We start from the raw sequence: 18,079 nt of genomic DNA on the forward strand, positions 1-18,079 counted from the left end.
TTATTAAAGTAAATTAGTATAACTCCAGTGAATACATAAATGATGAAAAGCAAAAAGGCCTTCTTGTTCACATGGAGAAAATCTGGATAGATCAAACCCACCACGGCATTCCCTTAGCTAACCCAGAAGCAAGACCTTAACTCATAAATTCTGTAAAGACTGAGAGAGGTGAGAAAGCTGTAGAAGAGAAGTTTAAAGTTAGTAGAGTTGTCTCCTAAGGTTTATAGAAGTAAATGTACTCTGCCTGGGTGCTTAAGTGAACCAGCAGAGCCTGAATGGCGGCCTTTTGTGCTTACAACATGGTTCACTGATCATTTTTAGGTTCACTGTTAAGACCAACTGCTCAGAAAAAGACCCATTTCAAAACCCTGATGTTCATTAGCAGTGTACTGGTCACCCAGGAGTTCTGCTGAAGATGTGCATCAAACAAATGTATGCCAACACAATACCTATTTGGCAGCCCCTATATCAAATAGTTATTTAGCATTTGAGTCTTTCTATTTAAGACATACACTTAAGGTTATAGCTGTTATAGATCATAAATCTTCTGATGGATCAGAGCAAAATGCCCAAGTGAAAGGAAGAGTCATATATCCCTCACTTTAAAAGAAGTGATAGTGATGAAGTTCATTGAGGAAGGCAGGTAGAAAAGACAGACAGCAGAGGTACAAGATGTCTTGCCTTTGGCCCCCGCTGCCTGCCAGTTTATAGGGCTAGTTATTGGCCTAATTTCATTCATGTGTCTCAGAGAATAGATCGTCCTGAGGAAAGGAGAAAGATGGGAGACATCTATCACATGATAGTGTCAACACATATGCTTATTGATTACATTCACCATCATGCATGCAATTCATGGTCCTCAAAACAATGACAACAGTAGTAGTAATAGCAAAGATCACTGGGGCTGGACAGATGGCACAGTGATTAAAAGCACTGGCTGCTCTTCCAGAGGACCCAGGTTCAATTCCCAGCATCCACATGGTGACTCACAGCCTCTGTAACTAAAATTTCAGAGGAACCAACCCCTTCTTCTAGCTTCTGAAGGCACCAGGTGTAATGATAACTCTTTCTGCCAGCTACCTGAGTTCCGCTGCCACGTTAGGGCCCAAACAACACATGGAGTCTTATGTTAGTTACAATGCTGCTGGCTAATGACTAGGATTTCTAGTCATTTACTAGCTCTGCCTAAGTATCAACCATAACCATTAATCTATATATTTTATAAAGACTTATCTTACTGAGGATGCTGGCGACATGCGTCCTCTCTTGCCGGCGACCACATGGTGACTCCTTCTCTCTACTACATTTCCCAGAATCCTCCTTCTCTCCTAGTCCCTGCTAACTTGCTTGTTTATTGGCCAACAATGCTTTATTTACCAACCAATAAGACAAACATATACACAGAAGAACTTCCCCCATCAACCCAGGCACAGATACTCATGCAAGCACAACATTCATATACATAAACATAAATAAAATGATCTAAATAATCTAATCTTTAGTTATTAAAGATTACTGGTCACAGATCATCACATAAATGCAATAATCATGAAAGCGTATTGTGAAAAAGTACCCAGATCTGACAGACATAGGTAAGTATGGCCTGTTGAGAATGGCATTGAAAGATTTCCTCAGCATAGGGCTACCACAGACCTGTAGGCTGTTTTAAAAAGACAGCCTAATAAAATGAGTTACAATTGTGTTTACCTGTGTCACACCCTAGGGACAGCATCATTAATGAAGTGGACAGAGACCTCTCCCTTACATAATTATGGTCTGAGAGGGACCAGAACATTCTGCTAAAAACATAGAGATCCCTAAAGGGAAAGTAAACCATGATGAGAGAAAACAGGGGCAACTGGAACTTCAGTTTGGTGGAATTGTTAGGGCAGCCTCTGTAAATGAGAAGTAAGTGTACAGGAGTCAGGCTGCAGTTGAATGTGGGATGCTAGAGGAGTGGGAGACAAACCCAGACGGAGGGACAAATGGACACAGAGTCTGACTCGAGAAGAAGCATGGTATGTTGTTTTTCAGTCAGCTTAGAAGCTGTACCTAAATCTACTGATATTTTAATTACCTTCTGTAGCCCCACTGCCTGCAATCTGGCAAGACTTCTGGTCCCACCACACTGCTCCTGCTTAATGTAGTACTTCTTAATCAAGTCTATCATTCTGTTTACCACTAAAGACTTGGGAGTCAGATGTTGGGGAGAAAACCTGCTATCTCAGAGAAGCTCAAAAGCAACCAGTTGACCTTCTTTTTTGGCTGGAGACCCAACAAGACAGCTTCTCTCCAGCCATCCTAACCTCCCCCCCCCAAAAAAAAGACTGCAAAACTCCCAAGTCCCTCCCTACTCCTTCATGTGCATCTCTCTGTCTTCCTGACTTCTCCATACTCTCCCTGGATAATTTTTATCAACTAGTTGCTGGCTCTGCCCCATCCAAGATTAATTTTATTAACATGGTCTTGGGTTCACAGTACAATCAAATATCCCGCAACAGCGGTGTCATTGAAAAGTATCTGCCATGACACTATAAAAACTGAAGTGACACAAAACTATAAAAAAGAGGTCAGTGATATGCACCAGATTGTCCCATGAGTCTGTGTGCTTGAGTCGAATGCCAGAATACACAGATAGTATTCCATGGGTAGATTAGCAGGTCTCTGCCATTGCAATGAGAATCTAACCCTGAGTATTGGCATCTTACAGAATCTATTGTTCACTGATGAAAACGACAACTTGGAAATTAAAGTAATTGACTTTGGGTTTGCACGCCTCAAGCCACCTGACAACCAGCCGCTCAAGACCCCATGCTTCACCCTTCACTATGCCGCACCAGAGCTCTTGACTCACAATGGCTATGATGAGTCCTGCGACCTGTGGAGTTTGGGTGTCATCTTGGTGAGTTTGTCCTAACAGTCTCTATGCTTGGTTATCTCTCTCTCCCTCAGTGCTGTTTTTCTTAAGTTCATGAGAAAGCTGAATGTGCTGGCTTCTTTTCTGTATAACCAGTGGAAGCCCCACTATGGATATTTCTACTTCTTCAAGCCCATAACAGAAACAAATGTAGAATTTAGTTATTGGAAGATTGAAGTTGCTATGGATCATATAAAGTATACATTGTTGTTTTGAAAGAAGCAAGTGTTGTGCATATGCTATGTTAGATATGATGTGAAAATAGTGGCTCCTTAATAAAAAAACATACTCTCCAAAACTCCACACTAAAAACATAAGTAAACAAAATTGTTTGGGATAAATTGACAAATTTAATACATACAACAGAAATATTTATAGTACCTTACAGTAATATGAGGAGCATGCTCTTCACAAAGTGTGCATGATGAGAAACTAGAGAAACCTCCCCCTAGTTCACCTCAAAATAGCTTGACTTGATCTTCATATGAGCATGTTCGGGAGGAGCTTACGGACTCTTCAGAAAGATGTAACTGAAAATCTTGTCAGTCAAAGGTGATGCTGTAGAAACTTCTATCTCCCACCTTCCCTCGCTACATGGATGTGGATTTCTAAATCTGCCTTTGTCTCCACATGCATACATGTATGTGGGGTGGCTATTTAATTTTTCAAATCAATGTGCTATATCTGTAGTTTTAATCTCCAAAATTTATTGAACCATTTCTTTGATAATGAGCAATTAGTATTTTCTCCCTTTTTTCATTAGTTATAAGCAGTAAGAACGAATCTTCATATATACAACTGCACTTGTCTCACAGTTTCCTTAGAATTCCCAGAAGGGTACACATATTTTTATTTTAACATAGATGCCTAGATTTTCTTCTGTCAGGTTTACCAGGCTCAGTACTGAACTGCATGTGAGCACACTGATGTCATCGATTTTAACCTTCAGGTGTACCTCACTGTTCATAAGATTTGCAGGCATTTCTCTGATGAGTATCCAGTCTGAGCATCTTCCCATACAAGTGAACTTTCACGTTTTTGTGTCATGGATTGCCATGTATGAGTTTGCCTGTTTTTCTGCTAGGCAGCTTTTTGAATTAAAGCTATAATAAAAATTTTTAACCCTTGTCTGCCATCAATAATTGGAAATGTTTCTCTGGCTTATCTTTTTTTTATAGTAAATAGGATTTTGATTTTATTTTTAGAGAAGTTTAAGTAGAGTCATGTTCTCTTTATTTAAATTTCTGTATGGTAAGATATGTCAGTCTTTTCTTCATGGTGTGTGGCTTTGGTGTCACATTGTCACTACCCCGGCCCTCACTCAGGATTACAAAAATATTCTCTAAACTTCCTCTAGAATCACTCTGTCTTATTTTTGTACTTCAATCTGTGCTCCATCTGGGGTTTATTTTGGTGTCAGTTTGTTTTCCCCCAGTGGCTAGCCACTTGTCCTGAATGATGGCTCTTTGTTTTTAATCCTTTTCTGGTTTTTATCTGAGCAATTTATCATTTATCACTTCAAACTAAACTTACATATTTAGGGATAAGAATTTTTTAATAATTCACTTAACTTTATTTTATGTGCATTGGTGTCAGATTCCCAGGAACTGGAGTTATACTGTTAGACCCCCGGAAAAACTCAGGTATCCAGGGTCCAGGCCACAACCGCAGTCACCCCAATCACCAGGCAGATTCGAGAGCTTGATGCAAACTGCATGAGGCTTTATTGTTTTTTAATGAGCTAACCACATGTTAGCTCGGGTCTTTCACCCACCCGCCATGGCTGATGGCTAGCAAAGACAGCTCGAACTGGTTACCTAGCGATCTTGTAGGGCAGCATAAGGGGAATGTCTAGGGGTACGCACAGACTCAGGATTGGTGTGCCTCCAGACTTGAAGGGCTTGCCCTGTGTTGATTGGCCAATTGGTTGTTATGGCCCATAGGCCCTCCCATGGTGGTTGCTATGCTCTCTATGTCATTGCTGTGCGCTTGTCCGTAAAGCACACCCAGGGTCGTAAAGTATAGCGCCACCAGCTAACTTCTGATTGGCTCCTTGTCACGAGACAGGCATCTGACTTTCTAGTGTCTGGGACAAGGTCATAGAAGCACATGTTCGGCCATTATGGCTGCCAAAAGGGAAGCTGGTTCCTTCATTCCCCCATTTTCTTTTTTGGAAATTCCAATCATGGAATTGCTGTCTCTCTAGCATCCCCATCAGGGAGTGATAGATATTGGCATCCCCATGCAAGGGAGTTCCTTTTGACTTAGCATTTTAACCAGGGAAAATGGACGGCGAAATTCTTTTCCAAACTGCTTCCTACTGACTTTGGGACGAAGTTAGGGACCCCAGAAGGTTGAAATGCTAGTCAAAAGCAAAAAGGAATTTAGGCAATGGGGAATCCATCAGGGGCTTCTGGTTAGCAGACACTGTTAAAGGAATTTAGGCAATGGGGAATCCATCAGGGGCTTCTGGTTAGCAGACACTGTTGCAGAGACAGGGGGTGTCCATATCAGCTGGACTGGTTCACATCCACAGCAAGTTCAAGGCTCGCAGTCTACTTAGAACAGCCTGTAGTCAGCAACTGATACTCAGATGTCTGCCAGAAGCAGAAACTTGTTTAAGATATGTTTAAACTAGGAACAGAGGTTAAAACTTATTTACAAAAGCCCACAGTGCAGAAAAAGCAGATATCTGGATATCTGTTCAAACAGCAGGAACATATTTATAACTTTGAGTCCTAGCAAAAACTACAGATTTGGGCTATAAGCATGTACATTTTTCTTCTGTCCAGAGAGCCAGGTATGGATTGGACAGAGGTGCCTTTGGCCTGATGAAAAGCCCTTTAAGTTTGTACTTAGATGACAACCAAAATAAACTTAAAAACCTTGAGCTTGTGCCTGAACAGTAGATAGTCACTATTTTATCAGCTAACATACTGACTAGTCTGTAGTGGATCTGACAGGCTGATGCTGTCAAGCTGACAACCAGTAATATTTCAGAGATCTGAGAAGGGTATATTTTATCCGAATCTACTAAAAAGTGACAGAAGCCGGTTAGAAGCCAGTCCATATATAGTTAGCCATACCCAAGTTTCTCCATTACCGCTGGAGGCGGATGTCTCAAAGAACAGCAATCTTTGCTGTGAGAGTTTTTTCCTCTCTGTGGAAGAGGGACATAGAAAAAACTGACCTTGTTTTGTCTAGGCAAAGGGGTACAATCAATTTTCCAATGTCCAGCAGCTTTGTCCAGTCTCGGTTAGGTCCTGGCAGGGGCAGGTATCATATCTGAGCATCTCGCTCACTGGTCCAGGTGCAGGAACTGGGGTGCCTCATAATCTTCTTTGGAGACTTTGGGTCTCTGTCAGGATCTGGCAGTCTGTCTGACATTATAAACTTTAAAGATAACAATTTAAATGCCATATTCTGAAGATCTCTGAAGCATTAGAGGTCTGTTTGTCTGTTTTAGTTACTTGCCTTAAGCACATACTAAGCACACAGGTGGCTAGGTAATGTCTTATTTCTGTAATTAATTTTTAGTCTGACTGTAACCGGTTTTAACTTAGTAAAATGTTTGAAACTTAGCACAGCTGAACTTAAAACTGCATAGAGCTACCTTATATTTCTTAAACAGTAGCTTAACTTCTTTCTGAGGCAGGGTTTTTCTGTGACTTTGGAGCCTGTCCTGGAATTCGATCTGCCAGACCAGGCAGGCCTTGAACTCATAAAGATCCATCCGCCTCTGTCTCCCGAGTGGTGGGATTAAAGGCGTGTGCCACCAATGTTCTAAACTTAAAGGCGTGTGCCACCAACACCCTGAGCTTAAAGGTGTGTGCTACCAACACCCTAAACTTAATTTTTGAAAACATAAACTGTAACATCTTATAATAGATTAGCATCTTTTATAAAACAAGAACTTTACATTGTCAGGCTTTGCTTAAAAATAATTCTAAATTGAAGCTCTTTAAGTACAAACATTAATAAAAACAAACATTCAAAAAAACTGGTTTTAAAAAGAAATTTAAATTTCCTTAAGGTCTTTCTGTAATATATAGAAGCATTAACATTTTAAATCTTAACTGAAAAACTTGTTTTTTAAGATGGTACCTCTAATTTCCATGTGGTCACCTTAATCAAGATGGCGGTTTAAGTATCCTTTTTTTAACTTCAGCAAAATGGCTACCAGTCAGTCATGTGACCAGTTTGTCATGTGGCTCGCTACCAGGAAACAGAACATTTTAAAACAAGTATACATAAATTACTTGAGAAATAAACAGGACTTTTTAAAACAGAATTAGCTTAATATGGTTAAAATTTTAATTTATATTACCATTTTTAAAATTTACTATTTGTAGACATGAGAAACCATAGCACAGTTTACAGTTTACATTTTTCTCTGACTTGTAACAACCTTTTTTCTGACCTTTAACAACTTTCCTCTGACCTTCTATGACTTGCTTTAACCCTCTATAACTTTTTGTAACAATCTTTTCTCTGCCCCTGACCTTCTATGACTTGCTTTGACCTTTTATAACTTTTTAGTTCATTTCTCTGACTTTCTTAGACATTCTTAGACAAATTTCCTTTTTTCCTTTCCCTCTTTATTACTTAAGTCTCCTGCATTTTTTCTCATTTCTTGGTCAACATATATTCTTATCAAAGTCCTTCTTAAGGTTTTTTTTTTTTAATAACTTTAAGGCCATTTTTTTAGAACATCAGGATCAGGACAGATGGTTCACCCGCCTGAGCTAGCTCCATGTGCTCAGGGAAGAGACCTGGGGAGGGGTTGCTGCTGGTATTCCCAGACCCTCGGCCAATGTAGGGGTGGGAAAAAGACCCCTGCAGTCCCCCTGCATACCATGTGTGTGGAGCACAAAGAAGGCCGGGCAGCAAGCAGATGGCAGCCTTGCAGCCATGTTCCCTCAGAGCCGCAAGCCAGGACTCATGGCAGGACAGCAGTTGGGGCAGAGACTCCCCCATTCCTCATGCCACACAGACCGGCAGGTGGGGATAGGGAAAGACTCACCTGCATCGACCAGGATCAGCTGTAAGGGCTGCAGCAGTGGTTCGAGTTCAGAAAAGCAGCCTCGGGGGGACTCCAACATAACACATTCTAACCTGTGACACATGGCAGAACTCCTGTCCCGCGCCACGTGCTCAGGGCAACAATAAAAGACCCCTGACCCATGCATGCCATGTGCGTGGGCAGTAGGGACAGAAAGAGATGCTTAACAAACACACAACACAAATATGAAACATGGACAGACATTAGACAGGACAAACCGCAGCAAAGAAATGGTGCCCCAAACCAAAATTACAAACAACCCTTGGACTTTCGTCCAGGGCGGAACCAAGGATTCCAGAAACATGTCTGTTTCTGGGCCCATGAGTCTGCTTACCCTATGGTTCAAATCAAACGACCCTCGGACTTTCGTCCAGGGTGGGACTTCAGGCTCTCAAAACACGTCTATTTCCCCATGAAGTCCAAATTCCAAATTGGCACCAAACCAAATTCAAATTCAAGTAGACATAACAAGCAAACATAACATTGAACATATAAGTTGCGAGCTCGAATTATCTTACCTCCAAGATCGAATCCACTCAGGTGAAGGGTGGTCGCAAATCCCGGATGAGCCCCCAAATGTTAGACCCCCGAAAAACTCAAGTATCCGGGGTCCGAGGCCACGTTCTCCGTCACCCCAATCACCAGGCAGATTCGAGAGCTTGCTGCAAACTGCACGGGGCTTTATTGTAATTTAATGAGCTAACCCCATGTTAGCTCGGGTCTTTCACCCACCCACCATGGTGGATGGCTAGAAAAGACTGTTTGAAGCCGCTGCGTACAGATCTTTATAGGGCAGTGTAAGGGGAGTGTCTAGGGGTACCCACAGGCTCAGGCCATGAGCTCAGGGCAACAATAAAAGACCCCTGACCCATGTATGCCATGTGCGTGGGCAGTAGGGACAGAAAGAGATGCTTAACAAACACACAACACAAATATGAAACGTGGACAGACATTAGACAGGACAAACCGTGGCAAAGAAATGGTGCCCCAAACCAAAATTACAAACAACCCTTGGACTTTCTGGGCCCACGAGTCTGCTTACCCTATGGTTCAAATCAAACGACCCTCGGACTTTCGTCCAGGGTGGGACTTCAGGCTCTCGAAACACGTCTATTTCCCCATGAAGTCCAAATTCCAAATTGGCACCAAACCAAATTCAAATTCAAATTCAAGTAGATTTAACAAGCATAACCCTCCAGCCTTGGAGGGTTTGCCCTGTGTTGATTGGTCAACTGGTTGTTATGGCCCATAGGCCCTCCCAGGGTGGTTGCTATGCTCTGCATGTCATAGCTGTGCGCTTGTCTGTAAATTACACCCAGAGTCGTAAAGCATAGCGCCACCAGCTAACTTCTGATTGGTTCCTTGCCACGAGGCAGGGATCTGACTTTCTAGTGAGTAGGACAAGGTCAAACAAGCATGTGTTCAGCTGTTATAGCTGCGGAAATGGGGAGCCGGTCCCTTCAATACACAGTTGTGAGCTGCCATGTGGGTGCAGGGAATTGAACCCTGGTCCTCTGGAAGAACAGCCACGTGCTCTTAACCACTGAGCCGTTTCTCCAGCCCCCAGGGATAAGAATTTTTAATAAAAGTGAACAAGCAACATTTGTAGGTCAGAGAGTTTTAAGGACTTAAATTGATGGCATTTTCATTAGTAGCAATGTCCTAAAAAATGTAAATAAAAAGAGCCCTTCACTTTTCATACTTTTCTTTTTCATTATAAAAGTAATAGTACTTTAGATTTAGTCCTAGTGTGACCATCAAGCTCTTTTAAGGTTTTCAGAGCCTCAGCCATGTAAAGAAATGTAGTCAAGCTCCTAATTATTTCATAACTATTGCCCTCCTGGAAAGACAAGTGTGGAAGCCCTCTGCCTGTTAGATCTAATGGTCAAATGTTTAAGAAAACAATAAAAATCAGGTTAATGGTGGCATAGAGCATAGTCACAGTGTCTAGACTGTGGGCACTATTGTTGTGCAGACTAACAATTTTTTTCAGTAAAGAATTTATAAGGAAAAAAAATGTCATGAGACCAGGCTTGGTGGTTTATGCCCATAACCCCAGCACTCAGGAGGCTGAGGTAGCAGGACTTTCAAGTTCCTGGTCAGCCTGAGCTGCAGTGTGAAATACTGTCTCAGCAAACAAAGCAAGGTGAAGTGCCAACCCATGCATTAGAGACCCTTAAGGAACAGTATTTGTGTGTTACTCAAATCCTGATTCCAGAAGAATCTAATTTAAATTACTAAATTAGCATTTTAAATACAATTGTATTGCTATAATTATAGTATATCCTTGTGTATATAATACAATGAGGAAAACATGGACATTGATTAGATAATAAATACTATGAAGAATGACTGCTGATTTTTTTAGGAGTAACAAATTGTATCAGATTGTGGTTTGTTAAAGTCTTTGCTTTTGTAGAAACAGGAGAAAACAATTACAGAAGAAAATGAATAAAATCAGCACCTGCATTAAATGATTCAAAAAGTTTTTCTCATTTTCTCATATAAATGAGTGTGTCTCAGACATCTAGCTCCTAATTTATCTTGCAGTAAGCATAACAAACACCAAATTTATTTGGAGTTCTGGTTTACCTTGGAATTAGATGCTCCTCTTTCATCTCTCATTTAATAAATAGAAATTTTTAAAATGAAAATAAATTGTATTACCTTTATTGAATCAAATAAAGCATCCTATGTGGTTTGATTATAGTCTAGTATACGCTGTACAGTTGTTGTTTGAAATGCACAGGACCGTCATTAAAATAGACATTGCACAGCATGGCAGTCTGCTTGTGCTGCTATCTCACAATACTGCAAACTAGGTGAAACTACAGAAACCTGCTTCCTCATCATTTTGGAGTCCAGAGAGTTAGGATTAGCATCTGGTACAGACCCTTTTTGTGGGTTACACCTGGCTCCCTGCTTGTTCTCTCCTCACTTAGCCTTTCCATGGAACAGGCTTACATAGACAGAACTCTCTGGTGTCCATTCTCTTGGATCAGGACTTTCGTACTCAACTTCTTTCATCCTCATTGCCTCCAGAAAAGCTTTTTCTCTAAAAACCACTCATGGTTTTTTAAGGGAGATCAAACCTTCCATCCACAACACATTATTTATAAAACAATGGACAGAACCTACAGCATGCCTGTGAAGTAGCACATGATTCCATTTAAAACATTTTCTTCTTGCCTTCTGTTTTTCTTTGTTCCCAGATTTTTACTCTTATTTTTTTTAACTAGAGAATATAAGAGAATACTGTGAATGTCTAAGATTTTGCTGAATTTGCTTTTTGTGATCTCCCTGTGTACGTGCTCTCTGTCCATATGTGTATACCCATGTTAAACATGTTGACACAAACTGTGTGTGTGTGTGTGTGTGTGTGTGTGTGTAATCACATATGCATATAGTTACATGAAGGCGGGGTTTAAACTATGCTGTGGCTTACCTGTAATCCGGCATGTTACTTCTTTTGCAGCATGGTGTCTCCTCTTGGCCTTTCCTGCCTCCTCTCCCTGAAATTCTCCTTGTCTCATAACCTCACCTATACTTCCTGTCTGGCTATTGGCCAATCAGTGTTTTATTCATCAACCAATAAGAGAAACATATACAGAAGGACATCTCCCATCATCTATATTGGATTTTTTTGCTGTTCTGCTTGCAACTGAAGACAGACTATCATTCTTGATAGAATTTGATGGCTAGATATTAAAAATCATGAGACCCCATCCCCCATTGATGGGGGAGGGCTGCTGTAAAGTTATAAACATAATTTTCTATTTTGATGTCATAAAAGCCATGTTTCTTCACTTTACAAGTCTTTGAAATGTGTGGGTTATTCTGATGATAGAAGTCAGTCTTTTTGATCCAATAATGCTTATTTGATAAATTATGTTCATCGAGTTAGCTCATACTACTAGCTTATTGGCATGGCTTGACAGTGGTTTTTGCAGTCATTCTGATTTTCTACTTTCTTTTTCCTTGGCAGTATACAATGCTGTCAGGGCAGGTACCATTCCAGTCTCATGACAGAAGCTTAACGTGCACCAGTGCAGTAGAAATCATGAAGAAAATTAAAAAGGGAGATTTCTCTTTTGAAGGGGAAGCATGGAAGAATGTATCCCAGGAGGCTAAAGATCTGATTCAAGGTAAGACTCAGGCGATCTGGTACTCTGTATCACATGTAGTGACTAAGTAAAATCATGCCCAGTACACAAGTCTATGTCTGCTAATTATTCCAGAAACACACAAGTGTTCTTAAAGTTTTGCCAAGTGGCTTGTTTTCTCTTTTCTGGAACTTTCCCTTTGTGAGCTCATCCCCATTCCCAGCATGAACTACCACATGGCTCCCCCTGGCATGTCAGCCTAACAGATCCAAAATGAGCCTCATCTTTTCCCATGCTTCCCCCCACAAACACATTCTACTTCCATCTCTTTTCTTTTAAATGATGGCACCACACTGAAGCCAGACCATAGAAAGAGAAGCCTTGCATCACCCTGACTGCCTGCCTTCCAGCCACTTAGTGCTACAACTCTATGAGTTGCCTGGTTCCGTCCTTTCTACCCACAGGGTGCTACCATCATATCTCTGCCGGTAGCCTACAACACCCTTTAAACCCACCCTACATAACTTTCCTGCCAATCCTGTACCAACAGAAGGAACAAGGTCATTATACCTTTTCTTGGGGCTGGGTGGATGGGGGATCCTTTGAAGCATCTCTGTTAGCTTTGCATCTAATTCTCTTAGCCAAAGGGGCCTTGTCCACATTCTGAAGGCAAAACCCTTCTCTCTTGTATTTGTTAAAGGCCTGGGGAGAAAGGGGTCATGAGGATAACAGCATGGAAGACTGCTTAACAGTTCTGATTTTAAGCAGAACACAGCTTTTCTGGCAACCACAGTTCCAAGTAGCATCTTAACTCCTAACTTCAAAACTAACTATCAGGTCCTGGCTGGCCTGCCTTTCCTTCCTCATCACCCTGTCTCTGCTGTTGTTGAATTCCTGAATTCCTCCAATGGGCCAAGCTTACACGTGCCCTCTGAACCCTGCAGCACCTCTCAGTCTAGCACCTCCTTCTCATAGTGTGGGGCTTATTTCCTAGAAGCCTTGTAGGCTAAGCACATTGCTCGCATTTAGCTTGTGTCTCACACCTTGCTACTGCACTGGTCCCCTCGGGTTACAATAGCTGTCTTTGTCTCTGTGTCTCCTGCTCTCTCCTTTTTGTCTGTCCCTAAGTCTCCAGTGCCTTACCACATCCCTTATCCTAGAAGATGGCTACGGAGGGTTTGGTTTATCCGGGACTTACTAAGTCACAGTGGAGTCTTTTGAGGGTGCTTTTCTCCTGCTTGAAGAGCCAGGTAACATATGTACAGCATCATAGGCATAGGCTCTTGTGACCTTTTCTTAAATTCCAGTGTCCTTCAGCAGGTTTAGGTGTATACCTTTGTAGGAGGTAAAGGCTTGTTAAAACTGTCACATCACAAGAACATAATTGCCCTTTAGATGGGAGACTGGCTGTTAAACTGTGTCTAAAGGGGAAAATTATAAAATGAAAATGCCTTATTCCCACAGGACTTCTTACAGTTGATCCCAATAAAAGGCTGAAAATGTCTGGCTTGAGATACAATGAATGGCTTCAGGATGGCAGTCAGCTGTCCTCCAATCCTCTGATGACTCCAGACATTCTGGGATCTTCAGGAGCCGCTGTGCACACCTGTGTGAAAGCAACCTTTCATGTAAGGCCCTATTCTGTGCACGTGGATGTTTAGAAAGGGCTCCTAGTCATGTGTTCTTATTGGGTACCTTTGGAGACATAATACCCATTAATACATTTAAAATAATTGTACTAATCATGGTGCCGAGACAGCTCGGCTGGTACAGTTCACACAGTTGTCTGGTGTCAGAGCACTTGCCTGCCATGTGCGTGGAGGCCTTGCTCCACACCTAACACCCAGAGAACTTTGTCCTGGTCTTGAGGACTGGATGGAAAGTTTTCCCAGCTTTGTTCCAAGAGCTACTTGGAACTGTGGTTGCCAGAAAAGCTGTGTTCTGCTTAAAATCAGAACTGTTAAGCAGTCTTCCATGCTGTTATCCTCATGACCCCTTTCTCCCCAGGCCTTTAACAAATACAAGAGAGAAGGGTTTTGCCTTCAGAATGTGGACAAGGCCCCTTTGGCTAAGAGAAGGAAGATGAAGAGGACAAGCACCAGCACAGAGACACGCAGCAGCTCCAGCGAGAGCTCCCGCTCATCCTCTTCCCATTCCCATGGCAAAACAACACCCACCAAGACGCTGCAGCCCGGCAACCCTACAGACAGCAGTAACCCAGACACCCTCTTCCAGTTCTCGGACTGAGTGCTGTGGGAATGGTAGGATGTCTTGGCTGACCCTTGCACCTTAGTTCCCTCAGCATGTGCCTGAGGTATGTTCTGTGCTTTAAAAAGATGTCTCCCATTGTTCTCATTGGAATCTGCCTCTTAATGAATTTTCTTTTTCCGGGGAAACCTGTTTGGTTATTCTTGTCCAAAAGCACTGGACAGACAGCATTACTGTGAATAGAGGATATGTTATACTTGTTAGTGGACTAGCATGACGCCAGCTCAAGTTTCTTCTCGAAACAGCAAAGGTTTCTGACATTTTAGTGACTGGTTAGATAAGTCACGGAATTCACATGTCTGCCAAGAAGACTTGACAACTTCTGCTGTGCCTGGTGGACAAGGTTTTTAAGAGACTTGCTCCCTTTGAGAGTGATTTGCAAGAGAAAAAGGTCTGATTTTTAAAAAGATGCTATAATGAACTTTATGTGTGGCTTGTTTCTTAAAAGAGAGTTTTAACTTATTGTTTTTATTTTAATGGTCATATATGCTGATAACCTGCTATTATTCATCTTTTTCTAAAATGTTAAAAAATATTTAAGAACTTGAGGTCCTATGTTCTGCACTTGGGGCCATCTGAGCTGCATGCTAAGCTATGTTTGTTTTTAATTTTGCACTGCTCTTTCTTGGCAGTTTGTTTTAATGGTTATTACAGGAATTAAGGTACATGTCTCTTGGTTTATGTAACACAGCACTTTATAAAGTAGTATGAGTATTGCAGTCTGTCTTATAAGGTGCACTGTTTAAAGCATATGTACTGTATTTTTGCCATTCTTTTCATTATCTACTTTAATTTGTCCTCACATCCCTCTTCTGCTTTCTCTCAGCAAGTAGAAGGGGACATGTTGTATAATGACTCATTAGCCACTTATGCACCAATATGAGGAAAAGTAAAGGGAAATAATACTCAACACTGTGCTTCATATCTGTACACTGTGTTGCACTACAGTGAGGCATTTTCTCCTGTAGTCATATATTATGTACATAATATTTTAGAACCATACCTATACTTGTTTTGAAATGTTTCTGTTAAATTTTAAATCCATAAGGCATTTTATAAACTTATGCAGAGCACTTTTATTGCTCAAAAGTTCTGAATTGATACAGACAACAAGTGCTATGCCATGAAGACATTTCATTGAAAGACTGCCGCATTTTACAATTAATACAAACTGATTAATTCCCTATGCAAAAAAAGAAATTACAGGATTTTTATGTTTTTTTTTTCTTTAAAGCCATTACATGGAATGTCAGGTCTGAGAAAAATTATCTTTGCTATGTTTACAAGAATCATGTTTAAAAAGATACTGCCCAACATGTTTATTTTACAGTTTTATTAGTGATGACTCTTCAGCATTAGTTTGGAATTTGGACCTATTTATTTCTTTCTTAAGGTGATAACAGCATTAATTTCAACCAGTGATAAGTACTAAAAATACTGCATTCTGTGTAATGGTAGTATATTTATTACTAATTCATTGTATATATTAATAGGATAGCCAACAAAAATGACAAATATTAAAATATTTTCAAAACATTATTATTATCCTGTTCACTTTTTGTTCACAGTAGTCTGGCCAAATGGCTAGTCAATAAAAATTTTATACTCCTAGCTTTCAGTAATTTCTAGTAATGATAGGAAACTGTGAGTTAATTATAAGCTGTAGCTGCTTCACAAAATGTGATGTCCTTGGGCACAGATTTTTAATAAGAATATGTCCACTTATTTTTACACCAGATGTATTTGGGTTGTATTTGGAAATGTTTATAAGTCAGTTCTTGAAGTCATTTGTAAATATGAGTCCTGGTAAAGTCCAAACTAAGGAGACTGTGCTGTCAGCAAAAAGTAATTCAGAAAAGAGGCTCAGCCCTCCTCATGATTGATTAGTTCATGTGAACATTGGAAATTGATGGGCTTTTCATTTCTTCACCTTGTGTCTTCTGGAGGATTTGATAGTCACTGAAATGGGCAAAAGTCAGGTAGAGTAAGAAGAAAAAGTAAGGCTCTCTGCAACTGTTGAGCCTCATTGAATCATATAGAAAAGACCTCAGGAAACTCACAGCCCAGGCCTTCGGTAAGATGTTCCACCACCACCCAGTTTCTAAGAGCCTGAAAGACAGCACCTAATGATCCCTTGCTGATTCTGTGTTAGCGGACAGCAAGTCATCCTTTCAGAATCATAGAAGTTTCATTTGGTCACATGAAAATTACACAATACAAATGCTACATGCAAAACTATTAAGTGAGGGTCTGGAGAGGTGACTAAGCGTTAAGAGCAGACACTGCTCTCAGAAGGATGTAAATTCCATTCCTAGCATCCATGTCAGACAGCTTACTACAGCCTGAACCTCCAGCTCCAGGGCTTTCCATGTCCTCTTCCAGTGCACAAAATATTAATGAAGTGACTTGATTTTTGGAGTAAAATAGAAGCAGATCAAAGAAAAATAAATACCCGCTTTAGGTTCCCTTTATGACAATAGTTTTGGGGTAGACCCAAACCATGCCAATCTTCTTTATTGGTTATGTTGTTTATAATTTATACCACTGTATATCCGGAGTCACACATTTTGTAATTGCATATGTCTAATATATTGAAAGGCAATGATAATAAGAAAAGGGATGTGATAGGGGAACAGAACTAAAGTAGACCAGTTTTTTGTAGTTACGCTAGATCCTGTTGCTGAATGAACTAATTTACCTATCTTGAAATCCATCAGTTCTACCAAACCTCTATAGAAACTATTAAATTATTGGAGTGAAGTGAATTTCTGCATAATTATTTGTCTTGAAAAGTTGCAGGTTCATTGTGCATGAAAACTGCCTTTTTCTTTTGAGATTACTTCTAATTAAATAATTATGCAAATGGCTATATTTTAAATGTAAGGTGATTGTTTTAAAGAATCTTACTAGGGTAACAGTGAGTGATTTGTTCTTTTTTAATAAAGGAAATCCTTTAAATATAAACTCAAGGATTTTATAAAAGCATATAATTTATTGTCGACTTGTTCACTTTTCTTCTATTTATTTTTTTTTCCTTTTGGTTTTTGGAGGCAGGGTTTCTCTGTATAGCTCTGGCTGTCCTTCAACTCTCTCTATAGACCAGGCTGGCCTCAGACTCAGAGATCTGCCTGTCTCTGCCTCCTGAGTTCTGGGATTAAAGGTGTGCACCACCAGACCACTTTTCTTCTATTTCAAACATGTATTTTTGTTAGATTTACTAAGAACAAGCTGCTTTAAAATGTTGGAGATTTTTAATTATTCGCTCTTATGCCTTAGAGCTCCTGGTAACTTTGAGTTGTTTCCCAGAGGCCAATAAAAACAGCACAATTGGGGTGCCTGTGTGGTAACACTTCTAATACTCCTTGGTCTACTAAATTAAATTCTTGTTACTTAAATTCTGTCAGAAAAATTGTCTCATAGATGAATTATTAGAATAAAATACCTTCAATTAACACTGCTATGCCTCTCAAATGTCTTACATGCAGACACCCCAATTTCTGGTCTCTAATATACCATGTGAATGCCCATTGCCACTTGATGTCATCATCCATTACTAAAATGAACATAACAAGCTCTCATGAAACACAAGTCACTTTTTTTTGGTTTGTTTTGAAACAGGGTCTCTCTAAAAAGCCCTGGCTGTCCTGGCACTCAATCTGTAGACCAGGCTGGCCTCAAAGTCACAGAGATCCACCACAAGGCAAGAGACACTATTCCCGGCCCCCATAA

At 40.5% G+C, this 18,079-nt stretch overlaps 1 protein-coding gene across 11 annotated transcripts in view; it reads left to right on the forward strand.

Moving 5' to 3' along the window:
- Positions 1-17,802, forward strand: part of Rps6ka5 (ribosomal protein S6 kinase A5) — a 156,887-nt gene extending 139,085 nt beyond the window's left edge. For all 11 annotated transcript variants that reach the window (XM_027419112.2, XM_027419114.2, XM_027419113.2 and 8 more), the window contains 4 exons: positions 2,711-2,902; positions 11,965-12,124; positions 13,547-13,710; positions 14,090-17,802. In XM_027419112.2, coding sequence (XP_027274913.1) covers positions 2,711-2,902; positions 11,965-12,124; positions 13,547-13,710; positions 14,090-14,329 — 756 coding nt within the window. In that variant the 3' untranslated portion in view covers positions 14,330-17,802. The remainder of the gene's footprint in view (positions 1-2,710; positions 2,903-11,964; positions 12,125-13,546; positions 13,711-14,089) is intronic.
- The last annotated feature ends 277 nt before the right edge of the window (positions 17,803-18,079 follow it).

Source organism: Cricetulus griseus, chromosome 5 (assembly GCF_003668045.3).
Source record: "Cricetulus griseus strain 17A/GY chromosome 5, alternate assembly CriGri-PICRH-1.0, whole genome shotgun sequence".
NCBI lineage: Eukaryota > Metazoa > Chordata > Mammalia > Rodentia > Cricetidae > Cricetulus > Cricetulus griseus.